The sequence below is a fragment of the Stegastes partitus genome, unplaced genomic scaffold, assembly GCF_000690725.1.
Source record: "Stegastes partitus isolate 25-593 unplaced genomic scaffold, Stegastes_partitus-1.0.2 Scaffold1828, whole genome shotgun sequence".
Taxonomy (NCBI): Eukaryota; Metazoa; Chordata; class Actinopteri; family Pomacentridae; genus Stegastes; species Stegastes partitus.
Window position 1 is genome coordinate 4,855 of NW_007579559.1, and position 23,413 is coordinate 28,267.

At 41.8% G+C, this 23,413-nt stretch overlaps 1 protein-coding gene across 6 annotated transcripts in view; it reads left to right on the forward strand.

Moving 5' to 3' along the window:
* The first annotated feature begins 4,069 nt into the window (after nucleotides 1–4,069).
* The window catches only part of fli1 (Fli-1 proto-oncogene, ETS transcription factor), a 32,952-nt gene continuing 13,608 nt past the window's right edge, over nucleotides 4,070–23,413 (forward strand). Inside the window, exons 1-5 of one of the 6 annotated variants that reach the window (XM_008302528.1) lie at nucleotides 4,070–4,265; nucleotides 6,031–6,142; nucleotides 15,551–15,762; nucleotides 16,101–16,252; nucleotides 17,259–17,462. In XM_008302528.1, coding sequence (XP_008300750.1) covers nucleotides 6,077–6,142; nucleotides 15,551–15,762; nucleotides 16,101–16,252; nucleotides 17,259–17,462 — 634 coding nt within the window. In that variant the 5' untranslated portion in view covers nucleotides 4,070–4,265; nucleotides 6,031–6,076. Of the gene's footprint in view, nucleotides 4,266–6,030; nucleotides 6,143–10,607; nucleotides 10,748–15,550; nucleotides 15,763–16,097; nucleotides 16,253–17,258; nucleotides 17,463–23,413 lie in introns of those variants that run through there. The other 5 variants (XM_008302530.1, XM_008302527.1, XM_008302529.1 and 2 more) reach the window with 5 other exon arrangements.

Sequence of the window (23,413 nt, forward strand, 5' to 3'; positions counted from 1 at the left end):
CCGTGTACCAAAGTCATCAGTATTTCACCACTAGCTTGAGCCAGAGAGCCCTCAAGTGGTGAGAGTTGGCAGTACCTTTTCCTATGAATAGGATCAATAGGCAGGCTCCCTTTATTAGATCCAGATTTGACCGTCTGACGGCACAGATGAATGATTTTTGTAGTCTGGTGAGCAGCCCACATCGAGTTCAGCCTGTCAGACATGTCTGGGGGGACGTGGGGGAGGAAAGAGAGATTCGGGCCTCAAAGTAAAAGCCTTGAGAATGCGGGACAGGGGTAAACCCTAAACCTGAGAGCTCAGCTCAGGCTAGCAGCCTTCCAGGGAACAACACTTTTCTTATTGAGCCAGAGGGCCAGACCCAAATGAGAGGTGACAGCATATTCATTTCACTCAGTGTTTTTCTTTAAGGGCTTTTTAAAATGCTGCTGAATGATGAGCGGTCAGTGGATTTATAGTTCAGGGGATGATTTAGGCTTTCTCAATGGCACTGCTTTCCTCCTGTTCTTGCTCGCTGTGCTTTTTTTCCACAGGAGCAGCCGTTTTCGGGGTGCTTTATTTCAGCCTCATGTTGTTCGTGTTGGGATGACTCCCCCTTTGGCAAGCAAGACTGACTCAAAATGTAAAGTGAGCACCTTGGTTTCCCATGACCAGTCTGGACTAAGGCAGGGTGTGTCCACATTTACGGCTGAACTGACATAAGATAGGTGGTCTGGAAGACCCGTGTACATACCGTCAGAAACTCACGGTAATTTGTGGTGTTGTGAAAACTAATTATGTGGATACACACAGTAGATACATAAATCACACACAGAAACTCAGACGTTGGCCCAAACACACTTCTTCTTTTTGATTAAGTGCATACCAGAGCATATTGAATGTAATGGCAGAATGCATTTTGTCTCGGCACCATATGTCCTACCCCGCCCTCCCAAGCTCTCATCTTAGCATTATGCCTGGGGGTAAAAATACCACTACTGAGTAGATGAGGTCATATAGTGGACATATCAGTGCTTCGCTCTGGACCTGATGAGTGGAAACACATCAGGAGGCATTGGGAGGTCGTTAATTTATAGGGATGCTATTACCTTCATAAATGCTTGCCTCATAAAATGACTGCCTTGCTTTAATTTAATACTTCCCCTCGCTAATTATCACTGCACACACAAGTGGGCTGCTGTCTGCACTCAACTATTTTTAGGGGACCTACAGAGTGCAACTTTTGATAAATGGAATTCTGTTGCTCCGTTCTCTAGTGTTGGTTTAGTGTCTTGATTTGCACACACTATAAACAAGCTTTAACATTAGAATTGCAGCACCTTTTGTAGTGTTCAGAGAGGGTGCAAAGGTTAAGATCTTCCTACAAGAGCCACATGCACCCCTTTTCTCAATTAAGCCTCTCTTAAATAATGTAAAATGTAATTCGGTGCATTAAAAAACATGATACAACTAGTAAGGTGAGGTGACTTCCATTCTTTTGAACATGAGGGCTGTGCTTATAGGCTGTTCCATGTCTGGCTTGTAACTGCCTGGGAGCTGCATGAAAAGATTTGATATTCTGCCCTGCCTTCACTGGTGCCACACTGCCATTTTCTCTCTCCCTGAGGAGCCAAAAAAAAAAGAGACTTGGAATGAGACCAATCTCCATCTCCAGATCATCTCTCGGTAGCCCCTTCAACTAAATAAATAACTCATTACAGTTCAGAGTAAGGAGCTTCATTTACTCTGGGCGATGTAATCACAGATGTCTGTAGGTTGCCCACATCATCTCGAATACAAGTGTTTTTGGTGGAGTCCCAAGAGAAGGCGCTCTGAAATGTTAACAGTGAGGAGAGACTGGCAGTCGACTGCGTATGGCAAACTGCTGATGGCAGATTGTTTGGCGTTGCCGCAAAGTGGGATTTCATCTGTGTATTAAATCACACAAGGAGAGTCTGCAACAATATTAAAGCATGCATGCTAAATAGTCTTAAAAAAATATATTCCAGACACACAAAACTGTCAGGACGCCTGTGTGAGCCATCAGCAAGAGGCATGATCATCTCAAGGCCACATTCCACATTTAATATCATTGCCAAAGCAAAAACAAGAGTTGGATGGTGGAAGATTTGATGGAACAGCCAGACAGATGATCTGAAGCCTTTGTGAATATATTCAGAGGGGTTTTTTTTAACCTCTGGAAAAAAAAATGTAAGAGAGGGTGTTGCCAAAAAGGACAAAGCAATCAGTGTCAGAAGGTTTTACCTGTCATAACAGGTCAATTCAACAACCTGTAATAACTGGAGTGATACTGGTTGAATTGGCAATATGCCTGCTCTTATCTAAAGTTAATCAGATACTCACAATTCACTGCAAATATTAGGTGTACATGGACTGAAGTCTGACTCTTCTGTGAGTGAGGTTTCCTTTATATCCAAGTTTGATTCACTGAAACTGGATTTGGTTATGTATGTGAGACACTCTGACGCATTTAAGAATGATTTCTAATGAAAAAAAAAAAAAAGAATTACATTTTGGATCTTAGGTTTCCCAACTGAAGCTGTCTTTGGTTAAATGTAGACACTTTTGCCTATAACATTTACAATATTATGAGCTCAAATGTCATATAATATACTTTTACTAATCGTTTTTTTTTCTCCTTCTTTGAGAATTTAATAGTTGCTGCTCAAATGTGTTAGAAAACTTCTTCTACTGTATCCTGAGGAAGGCAACACAGCAGGCGCATGAATGCCATTTTTCAGTAAAACGGATGTTAGGAATTCCGTCCATTGTTTCGTGCTGGGAACACCATTATCAGTGTTGTTGTTCTTAATCACTGCATTAGGAAACCGTGCAACAAACAGAAGGTCTAGCCTGTGATGAAAGACGACTTTTTTTTTTTTTTAACCAGATGACCACGACACTGCAAGAAAAATCAGTGAGGTCCAGATTGCGTCTTAGAACTGTGCTGTTTTTGCAAGTGATTGTTTTACATAATTGTGTGCCGTTATTGATTTTTTTATTTTTTTCTGATCTCCAATAGGCAAGACGCAAAATATGCAAGTCAGGGCCTCGCTTGTTGGCAGATATATGTATATATATATATTTATATATATAGTTCTTGCATTGGGGATAGAAAATATGCAAATCTACAGCAGCAGTTCCCACATTTTACTGTCATCCTTTGTATTTCTCATAGATTCTCCATTGCAACAAGTTACAGGCGACTTCACTCAGGTTGCGCTGCGTGAAATAGCGACCTTGATGAGGCTATAAAACGCTATGGTTGGGCGACTCTCCTCACCGTGAATTGCCCCACATCCTTTGGTGGGGGGAACTCTTGGTTCGAAGATGAGGGCAGCAATGTGAAGGAAATGAAGTTAGTGGAGTGAGCGGGGTCAACGGAGCAGGAACGGGCTACAGAGGAACTGGTATTGCTGTTGTTGTATTCCTGCTGGACCTGTCACCGTGAGGACAGACAGAAACATGAATGAATATTGCACAGAGAGAAACTGCTGAGATCACTGATGTGACTTAAAATGACCTCATTGTAAATGTATATTATGAGTTTTTTCATGACCAGCCGAACTGAATGGAATGATGGTTTATTTTATAGGGGAATTGTGTGACAATTGAAAGATTCTCTCACTTATTTCTCAATTAATTGGATTATCGTGGATGTAATGTAATAAACTGGGTCGAATCTATCAGATTAAGTGCTTTGGTTTTGATGAGACCTTAATTTCAGCTGTAAACTTGTTAACTTCGGAGAGTTTACAGGTGAGAAAACACACAATGGAAGGAAAACATTTGACGCCTGTTGAAGTTTACGCACTTGCGCCACAGTTGGCAGACATTTCCAGAGCCGTGTATTAATTCTAATAAATAATGAAAGTACTCGAAAATATCTTTTGCATTTTTATCGACACTTTTCTTCAACCGAAAGACTTTATAAATTACATTTATGACGCTCTATCTCTCTCTCTCTCTCTCTCTTTCTCTCTCTCTCTCTCTGCCTTTCCCTTATTTCATGGTTCAGTGGCCTCAGACTGCAGGCGAGGGGAGGTTTTCTCTCGCTGCTCATTGGTCGCGGCTTTCCCATCTCACTTACATTTCCATTCATACACCCGGCGCTCCTTTTCGCCCCTTTCAAAATAACTCACTGTCATCATCTTTGGAAAACGACTTGGCTTGGACGGAACTAATTATTTAAAATTGGAGGAGCAGTGATTAGTCAATAATCGAAAAAAAAAAAAAAAAAGATCAGACGACCGGCAGTATAACGACAGGTGAGTGAGAAAAAAACAAACAACCGAATCTGCGTTTGTCGAAGTGCTGCAAACTCTGCAGCGTGAGGTGTGCATGCAGGAAGATAATAAATCATTTCCATTTGTTTTATTAATTTTACTGATGCTCAGTAACGTTGTAAAAAGCCGAAGATCGCACCTCGATCGATCAAAATAAGTGTGGACGTTTCGGGAATGACTTCGACTCATAGCCTCCATCTCAATCTTTGCGCAATTTGTTTTCTGTCTCACTGCATCAAAGCTGTTATTCAGAGGTTTAACTTGTTTATGATGAGTTAAATTTGAGTTTTGCCATCGAAAAAATACAATACTGAGCTTTTTATCGGCTGACTTATTTGCAGTCTCACTTTAGTGAAGAAGAAAAAAAAAAACGGAATTCGTATTCGCTGAAAAGCAGTTGCCTTTCGTTTATGATGGATAACAGCGAGGTAAGATGCTTAAAATGTAACACTAGAGGGGTCTCGGCCCACGGGGCTGTCTCGGAGGAAGGTTCACGCCGTTATTCACCAGTCCTTCTCTGCCTAATTGGCTGCAGATGCGGTATCCTATGCTCCTTTTACCGCGCAGAAATTGGATGCATTTGGGGAACTTTATGAGGCGAGCCCTGCGTTTGCCTGAAGGAACCAGGAGGAGAAGGAGAAAAAAAAAAACAGTGGTCCCCTACAAGTATTTAAACCGTGCCACGTTCATATATATATAATCCCCCCCTTTCCTTGGCTAATTTATCATGGGGCATGCATTCAATGAAAGAAAGAAAAAAAAAATGAAATTGCGCTGCTGTAGAAGAAATAAATTGTGGCGCTATTAAACCCTGATCGCGTGTGGGAATGTATAACTCTTTATATTCTTTGATTTCTTCTTAAATGTCCCTGTCAGGTATTGGTTAAACATTGCAAAGTTTCTGTACCCACTACTTTCTTTTTGTAGGCACATTTTGAAAATATATACTTTAAAAAAAAGGTCAATGATGGTGTAGTATTTAGAATCCTGCAAAGTCAGGGCGTGCATTGCTACTGAACAGGACAAAGATGTCCCCCAGGCCTTGTAAGATATCTTGAACTTTAATGGTGCCTCCTGAACTGCCAATATAGGGCCCATATGCGTTCATTTGCTTCATCACACAGTCTATATAACAGCCATTTGTGATGCTGTATGCCACTGCCTTCCTAATAATTGCAGAGGGAGGGAAGGACTGAAAACACCGTCCTCTAAGTGCCCTTTCACCCTAGACTTTGTAAGCTGCACTTATTAAAGCGAAAAGTGTTTCAATATGTGGTAAGCTTTAGGGAAAAACGTGATGGGGGTTGGGATGGGGCCCTCTGCTTCTTCTTCTTCTTCTTCTCGCTGCCCAGCTCCTATTGGGCGACTTGAAGTCATTCATCCATGTTAGCAGTAGGTCACTAGTGTAATTTCCATTGTTGTTAAATGTATGTTAAACCCTACCCCTATCTAATACCACTGACCACTGCTGGGAAAAAAAACGAGGGTTTATGAATGAATCTAGGCATTATGCGTGGAGGGGAGGGGAGGGGGGGGATATTAAGTAAATTTGACTTTCCCCTTTCTTTGGTGGAAGTGGTAACCCATGAGTGGCCTGAGTGGGACTTCACAAAACCTGCGGTGCTTTGAATGTTTGCACGGAGCTGAAGGCTTGATGACAAGACAAATCGAAGGTTCAAATCAACAATAATAACATTTCATAATGTTTTAAACACATTGTTGATTATCTTTCTTTTGCTTTTCGCAGGGTCCATTGGACACCGAGCACCCTTGGGCCTGTCTGTCAAGTAGACATGTTTCAAACTGTCCCTGACACGTCGTCTTACGTCAAGGTAAGACACCACCGTCTCTTGGATCAGGTAATGTTGGACGGACAAACTGGGATCCTTTCTTTCTTTTTTTTTTTTTTCTTTCCACAGGCTGTGATGTTCAACCCAAAATATTTAAGTTATGCCCGTCTGATACTGACTGTTAAAGCAATCACCGGACCAATATTTGCATTTGAAACATACAGAGCAGACCATTATAATATACGTGACTTTAACACCTGTAGCTTTACTACGAGCTTATTGCCTGTGATGGCCACTTTTGTTATTTTCCCTCCTCGTTGAAAATGCCCACATGTTTACGCTGCAAAGTCACTGTTGAAATGTGGCTCTGTTGTGGTCTGTCTGATGTGCCAAGATCGATTTTTGTCTTTCATCCGAAAAAATGCTGCTGTTATGGCTCATTATCATGTTTGACGTCATGTATCTCTCTCTCTCTCTCTCTCTCTCTCTCTCTCTCTCGGCTACGGTCCTGAGAATGTAAATAAAGCAAACAGCGCACATCTGGTTTTCACATAAAACCTGCATCGCGTCACATATGGCGCAGCGTGAATACTCGCAACCGCTACATGTCTGAGACACCGAAGTCATTAAATTCCTTTAAAAAAAGTATATGTATTTATATGAATATAACGTCAACAAGTGTCAGTGAATTTGGGTTTCTGCATGACGTTTGCTCACATCCATCATAATAATCCGCCGAGGCTGACTGCTTGGATTGTGCCTCATTAAAACGAACCATTGTGCAGAGGCGCGCTATGGTAATATCTTCATAATCAAGGTATTTTTCCAAGGGCGACTTGTTAATGTTTTGAAGACTTATTCCCCCTTTGAATAAGGGCTCCTTTCATCCAGGCGCAGTGTTTTTGTGCCACTGCTGAGTGACTCTGCGTTTCAGGGCGCAGAACAATTCCTGATTTGTTGTGAGAGAGTTGAATAGCAGGGAATGTTTAAGGAGAAAATAAGAGTTTAAAATGAGTCTTTTTACCCCTTTAAAAAAGGCAGGAGGCCAAAAAAAAAAAATTAGAGATGAAGATTTCTGGAGTTATCTTTCAAATTTTACAGCGCTTGCATCTCATGCCTTGATTTGTTGTGGAACTGCAACCTAGATTATCCCTGCTTGTTCGGATTCCAGGAAGGCCTAATGTGCTTCTTTCGGTCTGTCTGTCTGTCTGTCTGTCTTTCTTTCTTTTTTCTATTCTGCCAGGATTCAGGGTTAGCGTGTATTCTGTTCGTGCAAGTCCTGCACTCACTGGCTCGCTCACTTTCAGGGAGATGTTGGTCAGAATGTGGCACGCCTCGATAGAAAATTTAAAAGAAATATTCCTCATTCAAGCGAATCCACGGCCCAGCATTTGGTTTTGTTTGGTTAAGGCCAGGCGAGACTGGAACTCTCCAATAAAAATAAATCTCAAATTAATTATGGCCTAGAGCGAGGGGCCAGACAGTTCGTGCTTATATGTGCTGCAGACTCCACTTTTTGCCCTCAGTATTTTGACTCGGGCTGTCTCTTAGCCCGAGAGAAGGAATGATCTGAATACAAGTCTGCAGTCTAATAAACAGCAAACCTTAGCAGGCTCACATGGACTGGCATCTTCTTTGTTGAAATAACAAAAGTTTCTCACAACTCCAAGATATGCAATTTCCCATTTCAGGAATGGCCAAATGAGACTTCCATATGCATGGCGTAAGGCTAAGAGTGACCAGATGATCATCAAAAAATGCAAAACTTTATAAACTTACAAACTGAAAATTGATTTTATGCAACAAATAAAACCAGAAAAAATTTGAATTTGGGAATTGGTTTGAAAAATTGCATGTTTCTGTGTTGCAGATTTATTTATTTATTTATTTATTTATTTATTTATTTATTAAGCAGCTGCTAATATCTTGGTTAACCAATGAGGACATTTTAAAAAATATATCACTTTATACCCCCCTTCATGACAGATTACTTTCACTTGTGACAAATACAAACCTCAGTAGGCTGCTCACTTAAACTCATGTAAACCTCTAAATCCAATTCTCCATTACATCTTAGCAGAACTTCATATAAGCCAAAGAAGAAAGGATGGGCCTAACAATTGAAAGGCAGCTGAACATAAACTCCAAACCATATAGTGTCCGCCCACCTCTGGCTTGTTGCCCCAGCGGAGAGACAGAGGAGCTACTGGCTCGTGGTGTAAGAAGAAATGTCTGGCTGTCTAGTTCCAGCGTCAAGCCAGATGTTCTGTGGTTCACTGTGTAAACCAACTTGCATCTGTTTATTGGCCTTCCAAAATGTTTGTTACCACTGTATTCATTATGATCTCAGTAGATCCTACACCCCCTCCCTCCCACCAAACCTCTCTGATAAGCTTTGGAACTGGGATAGCAGGTATTTTAAGGCAGAAGGGGAGGAATGCTGTGTGAGGCATGGTTTTGGTGAAATATTTTTGGATTCAAAAATGTGAGTTTTGTAAAACATGAGGGTTTGTGTCATTTGAGAATCATCCTGTAAATTTGCAGTTTATAACACTTAGCCCTATTTGAATTATACACACAGCCTGATGTTGGCCTCTGGAGTGGAATGCAATGTAAATGTGTCTTTTTATTAATGGAAACTGGTGACATAAATCCAAGGAGACACATCTCATGGTATTGGCAGGATGAGATGTTCTAAAATATGTGTTTCTGTTACTGATTATAATTCAGCACCAATAAATCAATAACGTCATCCACAGTAAATTATCAACTGAAGGCCACATCAAAATTACTTCTTTAATTTTGCCCCTTCATCACCATTCTCTCTACAAAAAATACAACATTATATCTCCAGATGCTGGAATGCATAGAAAAACAAAACAAACAAAGAAAAAAAAAGAAAAAGAAACGAAAACCAAGCCAGTCACTGAAGAGTTAAACAAGGTGTCTCCCTTAATTACACAAGTCTGAACTGGCCTCAGGCAGGAGAAGCCTTGACCCTTAGCAGGATCCAGATGTGGTGGTCCCAAGGGTGGGGGCCCAGAGCTACAGCAGACCCCCAAGTCGAGAGCAGACAGGCCGACCCTACTGTCAGTCGTTGCGGCGGCACAGTCTCTGTTTAGCCACTCTGAGGACGCTCCCCAAGGCAGAAGCCCAACACTGCAAAAAGTATTCCTGATCACTATCATCATCGTATGATGCTGTGAAACAATATAACACCTGGAAGTGTACTGAGATGCAGCCAGGTTTGTCCTGAGAAAAAAATCGTTCTATTGTTCTTTAAAATATGAGTTATCATTTTTTCCCCAAAGTGTCCTACTCAAGCTTGTCAAAATCTCTGAATCAGTAAAAACACAACAATCTGGGTTGAAATGGATGTATCCAAATTTACTTATTCAGATCGTGTATGCGCTTTATTTGTCTTTATAAATGCAGAATATCAATGGATCTATGATAATGGACTGTTCTTGCAGTGTTTTTGTTCTGGTCACGTTCAGACTTGGCTCCATGTCTCGCATCTGTACTAAAATTGTGCTTGAATTGATGAGGGCAATTTCATAGGGTAGACGAAGAGAAAAATACCTTTGTGGGGGTGGGGATTAGAGGATTTCTTTTTCTAGGCTCAAGTGAGTAGGGAGTGCAGAGAGAAACAGCTCGCTATTGCAATATCAGATGCAATAGTATAAGACTAAAATATGTGCGTCCCATGTCTTGTGCGCTTTTGTTGGTGCAGACTGCATTTCATCCATTCAGTTCTGTGCTGAGCTGCAGACGCACACGTGTAGCGCAGACCCACAGATTATGGTGCGGTTAGGAGCTGAATGCTTGGATTTTGTTAATGGTGTCTCAGGAAAACTTCACAGAGGCTTCATAGAGAGTTGTAACAAAAAAAAATACGAAGTTGCAGCAACTCCTGCCATAGGTGTTCACATTTCTCTGCTGTTTTGATTTAGAGTTCCATCAGCAGTGAGCTTGACAGAAACATCTGTCCGCGTTCAAAAGATAAAGTTCATTTAATGTATCACTTTCACTATGAAATATAGAATAAAACCGTGAATAGTCTGATTTAATGAGGGATGGAGGCATGGCCAGATGCAAGACTTGAAGTGTAGGCGTGAACCTAAAAAAAGCGCTCTAAAACATGCGATCACATAACTTGGAGAGTCCAGCGGACAGTAAAGCTCATTCCAGAAAACCTCAGTTAAATGTGTTCAGAAATAATTCATATGTCGGATAAATAGTAAACCCTTCCACGCCATCTGTGACAGTACTGCGAAAGCAAAACAACAGCAACAACAAAACCACACAACACTATACTACAGCAGGCTACACAGTAATGGCTGTGCACAACGCAGGCAGCCATCCTGTAAATATTTCCGAGCAGAAAAACATAACAGCGGAGCGAACACTCAATTGTTTTCCCTGCTTATCTCTCTGGGACAGTATCCTGCTTTTTTGAAGGCAGGGCTTTCGGTGACACACAGCTTCCTTCTCAACCTTCTCAACAGTGGTGACTTCACTTCCCAATTTAGAGGAAAGAAAAAACTCAATCCGGTAAAAGTGTCTCTTTCTCTCCGCCACATACCGGGGACTGGAATTAATTCAGGAGCGTGTCATGTTTGGGATATTGTTGGGGTCCGCTGAAAATTGCGCAAAATGGACGGAACTATTAAGGTAAGGGTGGAGAACGGGGTGTATGAGTTTGTGGGAGACTGCTTTTTCGGAGTTGCGCCTCCTTTTTTTAAGCAATGGGTTGAAATGCCCCTCTGTGTCGGTCTGTGAGCTGGGACCTCCAATCTGGCGACGATGAGCGGCTTTTTTCTCTCGGTTTGAAAGCGGTAACCAGATTTCCTTATTTTCTTCTTTCTTTGAAAGTATCGCTCTTCCTTTTTTCAATAAGCTGCCCGGTTGTGAGGATACGCTATGGTGTGGATTCAAGGCTAAAATCTGAATCACGCTTTGGATTTTGGGGACCAAGCGCACAATTACGCACGTCTGGAGAGGCACAAAGGAGTGAATAGCGGTTTCAGACAAAACACTGTAGACTGTACTCGTCTTTAGGTATAAGTACTCCGTGACTTCAACGATTTGGTTTAGTCTGGGCAGCAGGGGATTGAGCAATAGCCATGACTGGATGTACCGCTGGATACGATGTGTCGAGCTGCGCAACAGCGGTGTGGCACATCGCCCGGCTCAGTCCGAGGATCCTGTCGTGGGTCAAAAAAGTGTGATGGTTTGGCATTTAAAAGGAAATCACCGTTCTGTCTGTGTTTCTGCTGATTGTTGTAACTGCTGTTGCTCCGCTGCCGTACAAAGAGTTTTGTCAAAGCTTAAGGAAAGCTGTCATTTGGTAACTTCATGCGGTAACTGCACAGTTTGCAACACTTTAAACCACAAAGCTTCACAATGATACCTTGACTTGCTCCCTTATTTAGTTACACAACTATTTTGAAATGGTATGCTGGTGGTGGTAGAGCGCTGGTCTACATTAACTTTGGCTACTGGCCCCCGACAGTCAAATTCCAGATGCATTATGGCTGCAGCCACCAGATGTTGAATGGCAAGTCCTTATTAGTTCTCCCTGCGATGCGTTTAGTCTGTGTCCTCCGGTTAACAAGTGTAAGCTCGGAAGAATGCAGCGTCTGTATTTACTCTTATTGTTGCTAAAAAGTGATGCCACTTGTTTTCTTTTTACAAATTTAAAGTTGCTGGTTTGTGGCTGCTGGGTGTGGTGTGAGTTTTGGAAGAGCGTAAACGTTGGCCAGACAAAAATGTTAGGCTACATATAGTCTATACCCTGCCGTTTATCGCCCATAGTGCTGAGATTGTTTTGTTGTGCACTGGGAGTGAATACCATGCTGCAGGAGGACATGAATGTCTCCGCCTGGATTTTTCCAACAAAGCAAGAAGTTGTGACAATTAATGCAATCATAATTGAATCCTTGGGTATAAATGACTGGTTGCTAGCTGCATTCATGCTCGCTAAAAGAAAGGAAGGACTATCTAGCCATGAGAGCTTCCTGCTCTACACAATCTTTTCCTGACAGGTTTCCTCTTCCTCCTTAAACAAAAGACAGGAATGCCCCCCCCCTGGGTGGCTCCTGCTAGATGGCTGTGTGTGAACGCCAAACAGATACACGTGTAGTCTGGATGTGGAACTACTGCACATATCCAGTCTGCTCCAGACGCGTCGTGACGCATTTGGAGAGAAAGACTTGGCTGATGTAAACAGAACAGAGGTGGCTCCCAGCAGGTGTCACACTCACACAATACTTATAATGGGGCTTGCAGCTTCACCACTGAGCAAGATTTATTTGCTGTTATTTCCCTTTTGTCTGAGGCCCTGCAGAAAAATATAATGCAAAAAAAAAAGCAATGTCAGAGTATTTCTTTTTTTTTTTGTTACATTTGTATTATTTTTCAGAAGAATTCTTTAGTTTTTTGCAAGTCTATTTAGATAAGGTCTGCTAAAAAAAAGTTGTCTTTTTAAATTCTAAGGCAGACAGAAAACTGTGTAACCGCCTGTAACTCTGCCTGGTAGTATGTGTGTGTTCCTTACAGATAATGGAAAGTAAAGAGAGCGAATTGGCACTCCTCTGTCACCCTCTCAGCTTTTCTTCTAAGACTAGTGTGCTCCTATTTTTATTTTCTTTCTTTTTTTTTCTCTCAAATAACCCCACTACAATCTTGATAGGCACATACCACTTGCCAATCATAGCACCAATTGCGCTGGCAGATATGTCACTGTAACTATAACGTGCAACAGTCAAAATAGTTCACAAAGCCCTTATCAGGCTGTAATGAGACATTCCTTCACTCTTTTACACTTTATCATCCACAGACTAGCTGCTGTGCTCTGCTCAGATAGTAAGTCTTGCTGCAAGTGTTCAGACTATGATGGATCCACTGATGAAATCAATGGAAAATCTCATTCAGGCAGATGGTCAAATGCTCTGGAGAGGTTCCGCTTTTTTAATCCACCTATTAACCTGAAGAGTAGTACTTTCTGAAGTCTCTAGTTTGTTTTGGATTCGTCATGTCGCACAGAACCAACATTCTCTCATGATGTACAAAAGTCCCTGAATTAGTTTGTCTTGAAAATCCAGTTCACTGTGTTGTTAAAACAAAACAGAACAAAAAAACATATACACCTATCTGTTACGTCAGAGTGTCTACAAAAGATGAGGTAAATTTATTTGTCACATCTACCTGCTGTAAATCTTTGTATCCATATTTTATTGTTACATGCCAGGAGGTCTGCACCATTACAGAGATACACAACTGTGCAGATACAAATTTTTTAAAAGTCTTACCACTTAAGTAGTTGTTACAAATGTAGACAATATGTTGCAGAGAAAAGACTGTCATCTTTTTTAATGCATCAGTTTTATGTAAAGTGGTTTATAATAATCCTTTTTTCTGTATTAATTAGAAAACCCCCCACTGATGTTTCTTGTTTAAGATTTACTGCAAGCACACAACATTTTCTTTTACATAAATTACTCTAAAGCATAATAAGGATTGCGTTTATGTTTACAAAGTAGAAAACAGCTACAACTGACATAAAATACATACAGTTTGTAATGACTGAAGTTTAAAAAAAATAAAAGCAAACTTTGGCATACTGTTCTATACAACTTGATGTCAAAATGGAGCTAATGACACAGTGTCCTTGCCATCATTGATGCATTTTGTCCATGTGTATATGTGTCTTATAGATGTTAGGATAAATATTCAGTCGAACCAGTACAAATGGCTGCAGCAGCAAAAACCTTATCATTCAAATAGGGATAAGTGAAAACTTTCCACTTGCATGTCATGTCTCAGAATGGAATCACACTGAGAATATGTGAGATCATGAGGATTTCAGTTTCATAAAAGCAACATTTTAAAGAATGCAACGGCTGCATGTTGGAAATATTGATCAATGAATATCAAGTAGCATTTTCCCCCTGAAGCAGATATGTGGCATGTTGGAATGAAATAATTCAGTCCACAGGGATTAGACATGTCTCGGTTTAAGCTGTGCCATCAGATCGCATCAGATCCAGATGTGCATCAGACCCAAGCTTAATCCTCAGAGCCATATGATGGTAATGGTTTCATTTAATATTTTGACTCTTTTTTTTTTCTCCTTTTTTTTGAATCCATTGTATTTAAGGATGACTGATGCAGTAATTAAGACAAAGGCTGACTCATCAAGTCATTGTTAAGCAGTATATACACATTGTGTGCCAACTGTATGTTTATGACTGGCATAGATGTAAGGTGGTGATATTGTCTGACTCAGTTCACTTTTAAATACTGAGCTGTGACATCTGTGTGTTAAAATGTGACACGTCAACTATGTAATCCTTGCTATACTTCTGAGACATTACATGAGGAGCATGTTAAAACCACGCAATATCTTGGCCAGCCACGAGTTTCTGCATTTGTTTTCTTTAATAAACTTACATTGCTCCAGCTGAGGCACAGCAGAGGGGTCAGCATAGCCGTGACCTCCCCTGCTTCTGTTGAGTCTTCAGCTGTGGAGGGAAGCCTGACAGTCAGACAAGACAGACACACTAGGGCCTGTCGGGGGATTTTGGGGTCAAGTGAAAATATGAAGATACTGATCATAAGAGCAAATGACTACATCCCAGGAATCGGGAGAATTTACACTACAATACTGTTAGTTGTCAGATAGAAGCTGATAATTTTCTGTTGGTTTACTCGCAAACCATTGAGTCAGTATTGAATCATAATGTTTGAAATTTGGGATGCCTGTAGCACCCTATCTTACACGTCAGTCTTACTCCAGTCTTACTTGTTGGCACGATTGAAGTCATCCTAACATCAACAGGAAGCTGCAGTTGCTACGTGGGCTGTATACACAAACTACTGAGGATGCCAGACTGCGATATGACCCATAACTGCACATAATTGCTGTAAACAAAAATACACAAGAGATTGAAAATCTGACATCACAAGTTTCTTGGGTAGTGTCAAATAAGTTGTATTTGCTCACGCTTGTGAGAGTTAGATGATAAGATCGATATCATTTAGTTAAACATGAAACTACAGCCTGAAGATGGTTAGCACAAGTTAGTATTACAAAAACAAAAAAGACACCTAAAAAATCTGTCTGCAACACCTTGCAGCTGCTAATTAGTGAGCTTTAAAGGCGCTCGTGTGCATATTTTGTTTTTTTGTTTGTTTGTTTTGTTCAGACAAAGACAGAATAGCCAATATTTATTCTAAGTGAAGTTTTTGCTATAGGTTTACATTTACTGTATTTACATGAGAGTTTTACTGATCTTATAATCTATCCGCAAAAAAAATAAATAAGTGTATTTCCAGAAATGTTTGGTTATCTATTTAAAACATAGACTGCTAACATGGCATACATGACATTTAAAAAAAAAAAAAAAAGAAAAGCTCACGTTTGTAAAGTGACTCAAGAAAGACATACTAATAATTTGTCCCTTCTACCTCTAGGAGGCGCTATCAGTGGTGAGTGAAGACCAGTCCCTATTTGAGCCTCCATACGCTGCTGCTGCCCCTCTCCCCAAAACAGACATGACTGCATCTGGCACACAGGACTACGGCCAGACCCACAAAATCAATCCCTTACCCCCACAGCAGGAATGGATCAACCAGCCGGTGCGGGTCAATGTCAAGAGAGAATATGAGCACATGAATGGATCCAGGTATACATGACAACTACTTCCTGAGTCTCTTAAATTCTCTATGTGATGAGTTTGTAAAGTCAGGCTTTACTGGGCATATTAAAGAGCTCTTGTTGTTGTCATTTGTCATTCAACAGATCATTTTTTTACTGCACTAAGCATTGCTTTGCTTTTAATCTTTGATATGTTTGGCCCAAGCGGGAGTATCGCCTAAATATCTCATGCCAAAGTCAATGGCTAAAAAGGAAAACCAACAACACCCAATTTGTCTGCTGATAATATTTTTACAACTTACAATCTCTGCGTTTGTGTGTGTGTGTGTGTGTGTCTGTGTGTCTGTGTGTGTGTTTGTGTAGCAGGGAGTCTCCAGTGGACTGCAGTGTGGGTAAATGTAATAAGCTGGTGGGGGGTAATGACACATCTCAGATGACCTATGGAAACTACATGGATGAGAAGAACGCTCCTCCCCCCAACATGACCACCAATGAGCGGAGAGTCATTGTACCTGCAGGTAAGAACCGAGTCTGAATAATCACAGTAAAGCTGTGTGTAATTTAAAAACAAAAACAAATCTGACATTATATGAATCATATTTATTGTAAGTGTACCTATAAAGTGCTTTATCAATACAGCATATTCACTGCTTTATTATACTGTGATTAAAGGCAGAGTCACTCCCCTGTTTTGGTGCAGTTTCACCAATGCCGTAAATGTTTTATGAGTCCAATTTTTTATTTAGCTGCTTCATGGGGTAAAGCATTGTTCCAGTGTTTTACGTCACCCACAGGGACAGGACGGAAAGCATGCAGGTACAGATGATTGTATGTCTGCCAGACCTATTTATTTCTTCATTGGTTTCACGCATTCAATCTTTCAGTATGTGAAATAACACTGTTCGGGGAGTAACAAGTGCAGTCTCGGGGTCAAAGTCTTTAGAAAAGGCTATGCCAGAAAGCCAGAGAGAATGACTGTATTTTCCCAAAAAATGAGCACATGTAATTCATTTAATTGAAATTGAATGAAGCTGTGGTAACTTTTCCATTTTGAAAGCTATTCAAGTGTTAGTGCTAAACTGATGCAAAAGGCCACTCATTTATTAACCTAATAGGAGCTCCACATGGATGCCACTCCTTAACCACAAGTGGTAAGGTTGGGTTTTAAAATTGGCTGTGCAGCGTATCGGACTTGGGTCAAGCTCTATGTGAAAATAGTGTTTTTGTTTTAGCTCACATTATTGCCATATGGGACAACACCACAAAGTCTGAACAATAGCAGGAAGGGATTTGAAAATGAATACTACTGTACAATAGATGACTTATCTGAACATTAATATGAGATTCATCTGGGTAAAAACAGTATTTACTCCTTCTACTAGCATTTTCCAATTTGTTCATCTGTCTTCATTCTCGTACCTTTGCAAGATAAAAGATTTTCCCAGCTGTCCTTCCAGAGTTCCATCCACAACTATGCATTTTTCAGTCCATAAACTTTCTCTCCCTTCATCTGTATTCCTGCAGACCCGTCGCTGTGGTCCCAGGACCATGTGCGCCAGTGGCTAGAGTGGGCCATCAAGGAGTACGGCCTGTTAGAGATCGACACGGCGATGTTTCAAAACACAGACGGCAAAGAGCTCTGCAAGATGAGCAAGGACGACTTCCTCCGGCTCACCACCCTGTACAACGCAGACGTGCTTCTCTCTCATCTCAATTACCTCAGGGAAAGTAAGTACACTTTGACTGAAGGAAGGGGCAAATGAAGTTTAACAATGGGTGGCAATCAGCTGAACGGTCCCTGTAACAAATATTGGTCTACAACTAAAATTACTGGATGACTGATATAAAACAGAACACAAAATTTAAGAAAAATTGTCAGAAGATATTCAATATTTGAGGATTTTTCTAAAGCACAGTGAAAAGACTGTAGTGTTGCTGCACTGCGTTCTTCATGCTGTATATCTTGCTGTTTTTTGCCTAAGTTGAGTCTGCACCAGCATCTCTCTTTGCCAAAGATTAAAAATCAAAACCAGTATTCAGTCGGCACAAGCCACTTTTCATATATTTTTCTCAACTTCTGGATGAGACACAAGAAAGAAAAAGATCATATTTGCCAGACCTGGGAAAACAACATGACACTTTTTTTTTGTCACCACACTATATTCATATTACAGACAATAAACAATAAAATTGCTTTTACTGGAAACTCATTTCTCCATAATGGGTACCCCGTCTTAAGCAGAGCAATGGAAACCAAGAGGGTTTCTTTCCCTTCTCAAGATAACCATCAACTACATCCCCCACTACACTTTGCAGTGCTTTATTCCACATGGTCCACAGAAATATGAAGCCCAGGTGCATTGCCTCAGGAATCACACTCGGCCTGTATGTTCGGCACAGCAAAGAAAGTTGATCTGCAATTCGCAATGGAGGCAACTAAATTTGAGCCTCTTACCTTTGAAGAATACCTCGGCATAATCAAGCTTCAATATGTTTCCGTGGGGAAACAAAGCCAATTTTCTGAGGTGGTATGCAAATGACATTTTAATATCTAAGATGTAACATCTGGTGCGGTGATGGTATTCTCTACTTGAGAGTAGTGAGAGTTGCTTTTGCTGCTGCTACAGAATATCATGACAGCACATTGGGTGGAGTGACTGATGGCTCAACTAAATTTAACATTACTCTCAAAAAATTGCGATGGGCCTTGATGTGATGTAATGGGAACTATATTTTGTGGGTGTCAACAGTTTTCTCTGTGCACTGCGTCTGGGCAGAGAGAGATGCTTGTCATGAGTATAACAGCCTCATTGTGCAGCACTGCAGCGGGTGGATCTGTCTGACCGCCACTGGGCACACTCCGCCGAGCAGTTTTCATTATGGCCACTGGCTGCGGGACTTAGCCACGGCTTAGGCGTGCTGCATCGCGACTCTGCCCAGTGCTGCCCTTTTTTTGATTTAGACCTTGTGTGTTTTGGAGACAGAAGAGATGTCTTGAGAATCCTCTCCACTTGCCAGCTGAAATTGCTTTGGATCCATTCCCAACAATCAAAAAAAAAAAAAAAGAATGCTCCTTTGCCTGAGCTGAGTGACCTGTTTTTGGGGCAGCTCTCTGAGATGCAAGCAGCGTGTGTTATTGACACTGGGAGCCTCAGGGCAAGAAGAACCATGCTAGTAAATGAACGTCTAAGGAAGACGGAAAAGCAGGACGAGAAGAAAGGAGCAGGAAGAGAAGGGTTGAGACTTTATGCAGAGCCTGCAGGGTTGATAATTTGGATTCTAAAGCCATTCTCTCTTCTACCCCCACAGCACAAACAAACACAATCATAGACGGGGAGTAACCCCGTCCAGAAAATAGACCTCTGGCTTCGCTCATGAGAGCTGGGGCGAGCTTCCAGAATGCAAAAACAGAGCGAAAGGGGGAAAGGCTGAGCCAAGCCCTGGAAGTATTACTGATTACAGGTCATGTGATGTCTTCCTCCAACCTCATGACTCTTTCCTAGATTACCCCCCATCCTCCCCTAAAGATGAATGATACAAGAGGGCACTGCAATCATTTCATACACATCTGTGCACACCATGTGTGCATTTGGTTTTGTTTATTGAACCTCTGATTAACATTCCTCAGAGTCATTAAGCCTTGTATGTACACTTGGCACAGGGCAGGGACACACTTCCCCACCCTACAGCCATACCATAACAAAACATTCCTGCCACGTCACACAAAGAAATATCATTCAGACACCCACACTAGTACAACCATGGGCATAACCTGAACATCTGTCTGGCTGCCCAGCTGCTTGCAGTGACAAGGGTAGTTGCCCATGCATTATTTTGGCCTCATTGTTGGTCACTTATCCAGATTTTTATAAGTGATGGCCGCCCACACCCCAATGTGCTTTCAATTTGGGGTGCAATTTGAGAATTTGTTCAAATTAGTCTGTCAGGGAGGGACCGCGGACTGTTTGCTTTATCGCACCCATGTAGGTCGGTTTGATACCACATGTGCTGGAAACAGAGCAGAGCAACAAACCACAGACAACGAGAGACTGTATCTTTTGACACAAAGAGATGCAAGGAGAGAGAGAAAGAGACAGAGAGAGAGAGAGAGAAGTCAGAAATGAAATGGAGGGAATGTAACTAGAGAACCTGACAGCAAATCTGCCATAGATCTGAAGAAGCATAATAGTAGAAATTGAATGAGGGAATATATATCCGTGGCAGATAGATTTTGCCGTAGTTATCTGAGGACAAGAGAAGGAGAGTGTGAGCAAGAGAAGCACTAAGAGAAAGAGAGTGTGAAATTGAAAAAAAAAAAAAAAAACGTTGAGGGTTGAAGTATTTTTTTAGAAGTGTGTGGAACTGGTCCGAGATGTCATGATTGAGTGCCGTTGGAGGATAGCAATAGTTCTGTTTCCCAGCTGTCGCCATTGCTTGTGTGTCTGGATGGATTTACAGTGAGGGAGTCAAGACAGTGAAAAGGAGAGAGAGAGAGAGAGAGAGAGAGAGAGAGAGAGAGAGGGAGATAAGTCTGGGCTTCTGCACTGCTGCTGCTCGTTCCAGAGTAAGGGGGACATTCTCGAGTACCTCAATAGTTTATACAGACCATAAACATCTGGGCTCATAGGCTGAGTAGGGAAAAAGGAGGTCTGGAGAGCTCTCTCTCTCTCTCTTTCTATCCCTCACTTACTCTTTCACTCCCCCCCCCCTCCTATTTCTCCCCCTCACAACATTTTTATTGAGCTCCCCTTGCATTAGTTCTTTCTATTGGCAGATTATCACTGGTGCAGAGGGGCTCAACAGCCTGGCACTGAGCCCTTTACTGTTAGCTGTCTGCTGTTAGCCACCATTACGGAGCAGTCTGCGGCTGCTCACTTGACTGCTGGGAGTCAGACACTTAGCTCTGCAGGAATTTATGTACATATCACATTAGCATAAGTGGACATGGATAATAAGCAGTTGCTATTCATGTAAACACTGAGATGAGCTCAGCTGTAATTGAAACTGGATGCTTAGAAATACAGAATAATTGTGCTTACAATCCAATTCTCAGTTAGGAAAGCTGATTTTTCATAAATATGCATAACTGGGGTCACTTTTTAACGCCAGCATTTCTTTCTGCAATACCTGTGCATGGCAACTACATGGTTAAAGTTACGGGAATTTTGTGGTCATGGGAAATGAACTATGGTTAGGGTATTGTTCAGGTGCCCGAATATTCCAACAGAAGTCTTTGTTGGGTTGATGAGCGTCTCCAAGACCAACTCTGCCAACATGTTTCCAAGTGGATATGGGGGTGCTGCATCCAAATCTGTAACTTTCCGAAAACGGACAATTAGAAATTCACACCTCACTTCATGCAGTGATTGGCCAGATGTGTGAAGGTAAGAAAGGAAGCAGGATTCTATGATTCATTAGAACTACTCCCAGCACTTTTTTACAGCTAACGTGTGCACCATTATGCAATAAACACTTTTCGACCTTTCTGACATATGACGGTACATCGTAGACAACACCTCCAGTCTTTACAGTCAAGGTTAAGAAAGGTCTCAGCTGTGGTCTCTGGAACCTCTTCGAAAGCAATGCTGACTGTTAGTCGGAGATGGGATGTAATCTTTGTGTCAAGTTCACACACCACTGTCAATCCATTCGTCCACCACTGCCTCTATATGAAAGCTTTTGTTGAGCTATAACAACATCACTCTACCTTTGTCAGTTTAGGCCTTAAGCAAACAGTTTCTGTGCACTGTGGAGGCAGCCCCTGAATACCAAGGTCCCAGCCCAGTGTACTTTGGAATTACTTTCATATTGGACAATTTTGCAACACCAAATTTGGAAGGCAGTAGTGTGTACTTTATGGGGAAAAGCAAAAACTGGAGTGGAGGTCGTGGTGTGGGATGTGTGAAGTACATTAAAATTTCATGTGCAGGTTTCTGCCCAGTCACAGTCCAGCAATTGAATTTTTTCCCCCTTTTTTTCAACTGAACCAGGATCTTTATCTTAACTCAGTAATGCACTGCAGGTGATAAAATAGGTAATATTGCAGTTGTAAGAAAAGAAGAATTTCAGTGACTGTATTCAACTTACTAGCCTTTGTTTGGCAGGTAGAATTTTTCACTGTCTTACCAGAGGTTTAATAGAGGATCCATATCAGTTTTTTCTTTTCTTTTCTCATTTTTGAGTCCAAAGACAAATGTTAAATTGTGGAGGACTTTCAAAAATTTCTAACTTGCCCTCGTATAAAAACAGGCAGTGAGACTCCTCATTGCAGCTTTGTTGTAGTGAGCTAAAAGGATGCCTGGAGTACATTTGCCCCCCTTTAAGTGGCAAGATGCCCAAAACTGGGTGACTGGGACCCTAAGTTTGTTGACAAAGCTCAGACCACATGGTTGAGGCATTGGTATCGTATAGCTTCACAGAATAAATAGCAAGGGGCCCGCTGGAGGTCCATGACAATGCTGCACAAGCCCCCAAAAATATCTATCAATGTTATAGACATGTCAAACCGGAGGACGGAGTCATCATAGGAAGGAGAGAAAAGAAAATTGTTTGTCGAAGTTATGTAATCTAACAGACTCCGAGCAGATGTGAACGGAGAAGGAGAGAGTGAGGGTCTTAAAGGCTAAACACTGGCTAGTCGGCACGCTGTGCTGTCAGATTACTGGGACGTGTTTGTTTTCTGAGAGAGGAAGAGGCCGTCCAAATAAATAGGCAGCACAGCCGAGACTCCCTCCACCAAACTGTCAGCTGTGGTGTCTCTCTCCTCTCTGTCTGTCTGTCTCTCTCTCTCTCACTCTTTCTCACTTACTCACCCCTACGCTCTCACTCACTCTCACTTTCTCCCGAACAGCAGCCCTGAATTTCTCTGCGGGATGGTTTGAGGTTTTCTCAGCAATGCTGCCTGTTTGCCTGTCTGGGTCAGCCCACATATGTGGCACACAGTAGGAAAAGGGTTAACAGCTCCTTCCTCCTCCTCATCCTCCTCCCTTCGCTCCATGTCTGTTCATCTTTCTCTTACTCTTTCACCCTCATTCCAGAGATGGTGCTTTGGTGGCTCGTTTGCCCCTCTGCGCTTACACTCTGCGTGTGGAATTATTTTTGTACGGGGAGCTGCATTTGATTGCTTTGCTGTGACCCTTTCTCATACAATGGCTCCCCTGTTCTGAGGCCCCCAGCTTTCTAAACTAGACCCAGAGCCTTGGGGGTGCCACAGAGTAGGTAGTTGGACTGGGAGGGGTGGGGTGTTGGGAGGTTAGAATACATTTGTGCGGCAACCCCCCCGAGCTACCCCCTAAAAAAACAGACCCCTAGTCTGCCACCATGGGCCCCAACTCCACTACCAGAAGCGCAGCACGTTAGGTAATGATCCTGCATCAAACCTCAAGAAAACATCACAAACTTGCTGGATTTTTTTTTCTTTCCACTTGTACTTTAGGTTGTCTTTCAGACTGCTCCATTCAGAAAAGGTATCCTCCCTACGCAGTAACTCCCTGTAGTCATCTCAGTGCTAAATCTTCTCCACACTCTCCTTGTAGTAACTGCTCTTGTGTTTTCTCTGTGCATTTTTGGGTCTGTTTTTCCACTCGCTGATTTATGCCTGGGGGCAGCTAAAATTAAGAGAGCATTTTGGTGCCGCCCAGGGTGCCTGTGTAAGTGGAGGAATGCAGTGCAGAGTTCTG